Source organism: Tasmannia lanceolata, unplaced genomic scaffold (genome assembly GCF_043159265.1).
Source record: "Tasmannia lanceolata isolate RefF3 unplaced genomic scaffold, GAP_Taslan_0.1 ptg000006l, whole genome shotgun sequence".
In the NCBI taxonomy this organism is placed as follows: Eukaryota; Viridiplantae; Streptophyta; class Magnoliopsida; order Canellales; family Winteraceae; genus Tasmannia; species Tasmannia lanceolata.
The window spans coordinates 33,966,311-33,974,769 of NW_027518683.1; the positions used below are offsets into that span (position 1 = coordinate 33,966,311).

Consider the following 8,459-nt stretch of genomic DNA (forward strand, 5'->3'; position numbering starts at 1 on the left):
ACTGATGGTAGAGTTGGAACCACTATTTATACCCTCTCAACCACTATTTACACTTTGGAAACACTATGTAAACACATGAACCATTATTCCAACACGATGAACCACTATTATTCCAACACTCCTGAACCACTATTCAAGTAAATGAAATACAATTTAATGAACCAATTTAAACTAGATGGAATTGAATCTAATGAACCATTTTTACAACCCTGAACCACTACTTACACCCATGAATCACTATTGGTAGAGTTGAAACCACTATTTATACCCTCTGAACCAATATTTACACAGTTTTAACCATTATTTACACTTAGGAAACACTATGTAAACACATGAACCACTATTCCAACACTATTAACCACTATTCCAATACTCCTGAACCTTTATTGAAAAAGGTATGAGATAAAAGGTTGAACATGAAAGCTGAAAATGAGAAGAGATAAAGGTTAAGGGAAATGATATCCCCCCCCCCGACTGATAAAATCCCCCCTTAAACGTTATCTATTAACTTTCAAAGGTAAGAAAAAATCGTAAAGGGGGTGAATTTATCCTCAAGTAGTGGACCATTCTCATGGAAAATGTTGGGGGGGGGGGGGGGGGAGATTTTATCAGTCAAACGGGGTGGAAATATCATTCCCCAAAGGTAAAAATGATAAAATCTTACTTTTAGCTTAGGATTTGTGACTGACAAGAAACCTGTCAGTGGAAAGGGCAGGAGGGGCATTTGTGTCCTCCCAATTATATGAACAGTGTAAAGTACTCTTCTTTGGTCATTTTTAAAACACCACTGTTTTTTAATATTCAGGCAAAAAATGGCATTTTTTTTGTCATTTTCCCTATTTTCAATTGTGTAAAATATTTAGTTTTTAAAAATAATGTGAAAATATCAATTCAATGAATTACTAGAAATAGTTATTAATTCTTCTCTTTTTGAAATATATAGCCAATTAAAAGGCCTCACCGTGAAGAAAATGCAAAACCTAGAGATGTGCGCCGACCTAGATACGCACTACCTCATAAATCTTAGTTATAGGAATATCCTAATCATTCCATCCGTTAAAGTGATCTATTAATTCCATCCGCAGATGTTTATTATGATTTCAAGCATAAAAAGTCTCGGAAGTTTACGATCATGCTAAGAAGAAGATTTTTGGGGCATGATGGCCTGTGTACACATCGTGGTCCAACAAACTGATGGTTTAGATATCAACCAAATATATTGGGTCTAAGGAGAGGAAAAAAATTACACTCAACACGGACTAACATTCAACATATAAAAACTCTTAATTGATTTTGGTTTTTCATATCGCTTTCATGGGGGTGGTGGTGGGAGTCGGCGGGCGTGCAGAAGAACGTGGTTGGTGATATGATGAACTAGGGATTAGTGGTGGGGTTTAATTGATTCTAATAGTATTTATTGCACCACGATTTTCCTATTTAAGAGGGACTTGCAATTGGAGGAGAAGGCAAAAAACTAGTTTGGGGTCTCTTTGCACTCGTCCAAGGAAGAAGAGATGGGGATGAAAATCGAAGGGGTGATTTGGACTCCACATTTGTTGCTTTTATTCCTCTTGCTCGTCCTCCCTTCTGGTATAACTATTCTTTTTGTTATTGTTATGTTTTGATGTACAATACTTCCTTAGGGCCTTGATTGATTTCAAATGTCAGCTTGATAGGCCTTGGTTTGGATTTCCAATGGCCCAAAATTATAATAATAATGTAATTCTAATTTCTAATAATGTGTGTTTTTCTTGGGAAATGATATATCATCTCCTTTTCTTCCCAGGGCCGCCCCCTTGTACTGTAAAAGGAGTAATCATTTATACACTGGATGGCGGTGGCCTGGCCAAGAAAAATGGGTTTGTCATTGGACAAGTTGGGCCAAAATCTACGCATAAAATGGACCCTATTGGTATTATAAGTGATAAATTCACCCCCTTTTCTTCCCCAGGCCAGCTCCCTTTAGTATATTTATATGATATTATATTCTTACACTACAAGTGGGTGGCCTGGCCAAGAAAAAAGGGTTTGTCATTGGACAATTTCCGCCAAAATCTACGTACAAAATCGACCATATTGGTATTATAAGTGGTAAATTCGCCCCCTTTTCTTCCCCGGGCCATCTCCCGTTAGTGTATTTATGATTAGGGTGATGATTTCACCCCCAAGAAGGAGGGATCAGGGATTTCGCCCCCCACAGACGTGAATTGTACGCTTTTTGACGTCAAATCATGTTAAAGGGAGCGCATCCGTCCTACAGGGGGTGAAAAAATCATTGCCCTTATTATTATCTTTTTACACTACAAGTGCTGGCCTGGGGAAGAAAAGGGGGTGAATTATCATTGCTCATACTTACAATATTGGCTGGACCTTTATGTTCTGCTAGAGCTCCACAAGATATTACAATAAGGCCGCTCCCTATGGAAGCATTCCTCGCTTAACATTATACTCTTCTTATGAGATTATACGTTGATAAAACTAGATCATTTCACTCATCAAACATCACCACCGTACATGTGGCTTCCTTCACGATTAGATGGACTTTCGACCACCCATTCTGATGAGTTGCATCATACATGGATGGCCAAGTGTATAGAAACAACAACCATCAATGATCTTAACTATATGATTATCCCTCACAAAAGTAAGAGCCCAATGATAGGATGGCTACGATCATCTGATGGGTGTAATGCTTATTCCATCGTTCATCCACGGTAGGGCCCTCCATACGAACGCCACAGATCTTACTACAAAGATGGTGGGGTTTTGTGATGAACCCATCATCGTTGTGTGTACGACAAAGAAATCCATGTTTTGTTAAATTACTAAGGAAAGATGTTGTAGGTGAGGGTGACCTGCGTCTAAATTATTACTCGGAGAGCTGTCCAAGAGCCGAAGAGATTGTAAAGGAAGAGGTTGGTAAGCTGTATGAGAAGCATGGGAATACTGCTGTTTCGTGGGTCAGAAATCTCTTCCACGACTGCATGGTTAAGGTCTCTCTCTCTCTCTCTCTCTCTCTCTCTCTCTCTCTCTCTCTCTCTCTCACACACACACACACACACACACACACACACACAAATCTCTTCCACGACTGCATGGTTAAGGTCTCTCTCTCTCTCTCTCTCTCTCTCTCTCTCTCTCTCTCTCTCTCTCTCTCTCTCTCTCTCTCTCACACACACACACACACACACACACACAGTTTTAATGCATGACAAGATTATCTGCTGAGAATGCAGTCATGTGATGCGTCGATTTTGCTGGAGAAGGCCGATGGCATAGTCTCTGAGCAGAAATCAGATAGAAATTTCGGGATGAGAAACTTCAAGTACATAAAAACGATCAAGGATGCCCTTGAAAAAGAATGTCCCATGACGGTTTCTTGTGCAGATATCGTCGCTCTTTCGGCCAGAGAAGGAGTGGTCATGGTATGTTACTATGTTTAATATGGGATATGCTAGGGACCGTCGCGTAAGATATTTTGCGCAGGGCTGTTCCATGTGAGAGCAGCCACCTCAGATGAATTAAATGAATGGGACAAAATCTGAGCATGTGTGGTTGCTCTCACATGCAACAGCCCATCTTCGAAATGCCTTCTGCGATGTGCATGGCAAATCACAATCTCCATACTTTTGTGTGCAACTTGGGTCTGGCCCAGGTTAAAAATATATATAACTTGGGAAGTTAATTATGTTTTGGTGCACGCCCATGTTTAGATAATTGCACTAACTCATCTTGTCATTTCTTTCTTAATATGATACTGAGATCTTTTTTGGGAAGGGAGATGATATTTTTGTGAAAACCCTGACAGCTGGTTAAATACCAAAAGACAAGGTGAGTTAGGACAGCTATCAAAACATGGTAGTGCAAATATCAGTAGCCTATATATGTTTTTATTGCATTTTTCTTGTTTTTGCCTTGGGCCAACCCGAACACAACCCAACCCAACTCAACCCGACCCGATATGGGAAAAATGAGTTGGACGGATTGGATTAGGGTTAATCCACTTCGACTTAAGGCCCTGCTTGGGTTGGGTTAGGGTTCACGAAATGCTACCTTGGTTTAGGCTAGGGTTTGCCTCAACCCACCCAAGTTGCACCCCTACCAATAATAAGTATTCTTCAATGCATGAAAAATTGACACTAAATCGTAGGCAAACCCCGCATGTATGTGCACTAAACAGATGCTTTACAAGCCTGTCACACATAACTGATTTTGAATTTGGAACTAGATCACCAATGACTCACTCGAATTGAGTAGAATCTACTCATTTTAGAGTCGAGTTTTCGAGCTCGAACTATGATATGATCTGTATTCTAGATTTTTTTTTATATTTTTAAACTGTGATAATGTGGCAGCTAAAGGGGCCATATATTAGCATGAGAACAGGGAGAAGAGATAGCACAGAAAGCCATGCTGCACTGGTAGATGACTTCATTCCTCGCCACAATGATACCATGTCTCTCGTGCTTTCTCGTTTTCAATCCATTGGAATTGAAGCAGAAGGAACCGTTGCTCTTTTAGGTATGTAAATTCCATTCCTTCTTCTCAAAAACTTTCTTATAAAAAACAAGAATGATATAAAATAGGTATTTAAGTTCCCTTTGATCTGGATCATCCATCAAAAACAGGAATAATCTATCCGAATAATTCTGCATTATAATATCTATGAGCACGTGAAATGAGGACACTTGATCTGGATCATTAAATCTGATGGACCCGCAAATCGGATGATCCTAATCCTTTGATCAATGGCTGAGTACACATGTAAACACGGCAAACAATTAAGCAGTTAAGATCATGGAAGCTAATCAATATTCATGCCATTTACAGTGCCTGGTGAGGCTCACATGATGCACGGTCCAGATATAAATTCCCATCATTCGGAGTTGCTGATTTATTTTTAAACCAAGGCCTTATTTGGATAGCAGTGGAACAGAAAACTTTTTAAAAAAAAAGTTCCTATTTTTAACTCGTTTTTTACTAATGAAACAGTTAACTTGGACCAGCGTGTTCAGGTGTTATTAAGAGGGATATTCAAGTGATCGACCATGACGTCCCTACTATATTAACTATAGCCATAGTAGTTCCTCAAGAAATGACTTTCTTGCAATTCAAACAGGCCTTATGTCTTATATTCTTTATTGTTGTTTGTTGCATCCCTTATTTTTATGAGATTTTATATGATATGTGGCCGTGAATTTCACAGAAAAAAGAAAAAGTACAGTGGGGCACACCTATTTGGAGGATTCTAACTGTTTATTTATTTTATTTTTTTGAATAAGGCAGTTTTTATTAAAAAAACAGAACCGAGATGGTCTGAAGAGAAACAAAGAGAAGAGACGGGAGAGTTAGAACATTTGTTCATTTCTAACTGTTCATTTGTTCATCCATCCTAAGTAACCCTCCAATTAATTTATTTGTCGTAAAATGTATGTCAGAAAGTTTAGAAATTGACACCAAACTCCATAAATCTAAGGTTTAGGATCACTCTAATGAGAAGGTTATTTGAGCACACCCTCTCTACGGTGGGACTAAAAATGGAATGGTTTAGACCATCCAAATCACTAATTTTAATTGAACTAATAATCCGTCCTTTTTCACATATCAAATATTCCATTTTTCCATTGTTCGAGCTATAAGCTTATTCAAAAAACAAAAATCTCAAAAACTGTAGACAAAAAACCCGTTGCATTAAAAAAGAAAATTAAAGAAGTCATTATGATAACAAAACAAGGGAAGTGATATATTTGCCCCCTTCTCTTTCCCGGGGCTACCCCCTCGTGTATTTATGACTACTCATTTTCTTTTTCACTACGAGGGGGGTGGCTGGAGGGAGAAGAGGGGGTGGCCCGGGGGAGAAAAGGGGGTGAATATATCATTTCCCCGAAAGAAAGTAGAATAATATTGTTTGGCCAAGAAATGGCACAGGTAGCCCAGGTGGGACCCATGTCTAACTATCCAAACCGTACATTTGTTGGTCCTCTCCATGAGGCCACATCTTGAAAATCTCCTGCATCATATGATTAAAACCATCTGAATAGTGGCTTGCAAATCAAATGGACGCTGAGAGAAGAAAAAAACTAGACAGTTAAAATTGGAAAACAAATCTACCATTAGATGGCTGAGATTTTACATTTTTCAGGCGCTATATTTTATCTATTTATTAGGGATTTGCTAGCAAAAGGCATTTCGCGGGTGGTCTTTTTTTTTGCATCTGACAGCAGCCACAGAGGCTCACTTTTCAGCAGATTCTGTCTTCATTCACGAGGTGGCTGCTGTCAGATGCAACAGACCATCCGCGAAATGCCTTTTGCGATGGACCACTAGCCAATCCCCTTTTATTATGCTTTGCATCTTATGGGGTGTTTGTTCTTTGTTATAATGTTTGTTATTTGACTGAATTTGATTAACTTAACTTTAACTCATCCCTGAATTTGATTGCCACACGCCCATGCATTCAGGAGCCCACTCAGTGGGTAGAGTTCACTGTGTGAACCTTGTGGATAGACTCTATCCAAACACTGATCCCACCTTGGATCCCGACTACGCCACATACCTCAAAGGCCGCTGCCCATCACCACAACCTGATCCTAATGCCGTGGAATATGCTCGAAACGACAGAGAAACGCCGATGGTACTCGATAACCTGTACTACAAGCATCTTTTAAGCAACAATGGCCTCTTGCTAGTTGATCAACAGTTGGTTTCCGATCCATCTACAGCGCCTTTCGTGGAGAAGATGGCCTCTGACAATGTGTACTTTCATGACAGCTTCTCGAGCGCCATGCTTTTGCTATCGGAGAACAATCCACTAACTGATGATGCTGGGCAAATCAGAAAGGATTGCCGCTTTGTCAACAAGGAGTAGTATTTCTGAGAAATATGATCTTGCATATATAAAATATAGGAAATAACCAAATAACATCCTCTGTTTGAATCTATGACCGTCAAATCAAAATATTGATTGTGGCTTTCTTCTTTTTTGCTTATATATTGGGAAAAAAAGTTCTAGCTCCAATTATCAGCTAACAGCTAACAGCTAACAATGGGAATGGAGCGTAAACAAGTTCATATACTTGGTATATCGGGATATGTATTACATATGGGTAATTGATCGAGATCAGCAAGGGGATTATACCGAGGTTTCGTAGATTCTAATAATCTAACAAGGCATATACATTAATAGGTTAATTAGAGTATAATATGTAAATCTAGGATCAAGGCAAATAAAAATAGATATAATCAATAATGCTCTTCGTATATGTTGAAATTAATCTAATCTAACCATGCAATTAATATGGAAGATGTTGGAGCAAGCAGATGAAAGCAATAGATCTAACTAGAAAAATAGTGCAAAATAAAATTGAAATATACTTACTTGAATAGAGGATGATAACAATCTGGATTGTTATATTGTTGTACGTCGTAGAACACCCACCTTAAAGTGTTATTTGCCCCAACTCCAGTGCAAGGATCACACGACCGAACCACCTTCAGAAACAGAAGGAGAATAGATTGTTGTAATGCATCGCTCAACAATCCGATCAGACAAACTCTCTATAGAAGCAGACGCTTTCTATTATTTTGAGGCTCTAGATTAGTCTCCTTTTTTTTCAGTCTCTCTGGATACTGGAATGAGGGCTTTATTTATAGAGTTCAAATAGCAACCCAAAGGTCTCCTTGGAAAACTAAGGGACTGCTTGAAGAGACACACCCATTTAATGCAACTATTCATGGAATCATCGAATTCCAAGAGTCGTGCATGAATCTTTAATTATTCTCAAGAGTCATAACTAATGAAAGCACTCAAAACCAACTGTCACCATTAATGGATAAACCAAAGAGTCATGGAATATGAAGAGTTGCTCACAAATAGTCATAGCTATCATGAATCTATTAATATCAACCATTAAATAGATTCGTTGATCCAACTCATTCACTTATCCAAGTCATGACTTTTGGAGTTTCAACGAATATGCAAAGCCATCATTAAAGCCTCAAATATATTTTGAGAATTTGAAACTATTCATTGGAACAAAATCTAACAGAAGACAACAGTGATTAGGAAGTTACCTCGATCGGTCATGGTTGATGATCTATCTGGGTGGGATATTCTACAGGTTCTCTGGATGATTAAATCTCATGAATTACTTAGATGGCAACAGAGACCAACCTTCTTTATACAAAAATATTGCTAGTGTCCTACCTATAACAGAACTCTAATTAGTTTAATTGAGATGATCTAGACCAAATTAATTAACTACTAATCCTCATGTAGTTAACTTACGACTACACTAAAACATCCATAAGAAAAATAAGAGAAAACCCACTCTCTTTTATCTCACCTCTCGCCCCCGTTGTCTAATTATATTATACATTATATAGGCTACACACCTCCCTCCCTCCCTCTCCAACTAGGATACATGACATCTAAACTACAAACTACTTACACTAGGTGA

General features: G+C 38.6%; 1 protein-coding gene across 1 annotated transcript; it reads left to right on the plus strand.

Moving 5' to 3' along the window:
• Nucleotides 1-832: 832 nt before the first annotated feature.
• LOC143880247 (Peroxidase superfamily protein) lies at nucleotides 833-7,018 on the plus strand. The gene is made up of 5 exons (XM_077383077.1): nucleotides 833-1,590; nucleotides 2,845-2,993; nucleotides 3,237-3,425; nucleotides 4,356-4,521; nucleotides 6,462-7,018. Exons 1-5 carry the CDS (start codon nucleotides 1,515-1,517, stop codon nucleotides 6,866-6,868), a joined length of 987 nt encoding a protein of 328 aa, XP_077239192.1. The 5' UTR covers nucleotides 833-1,514; the 3' UTR covers nucleotides 6,869-7,018.
• The last annotated feature ends 1,441 nt before the right edge of the window (nucleotides 7,019-8,459 follow it).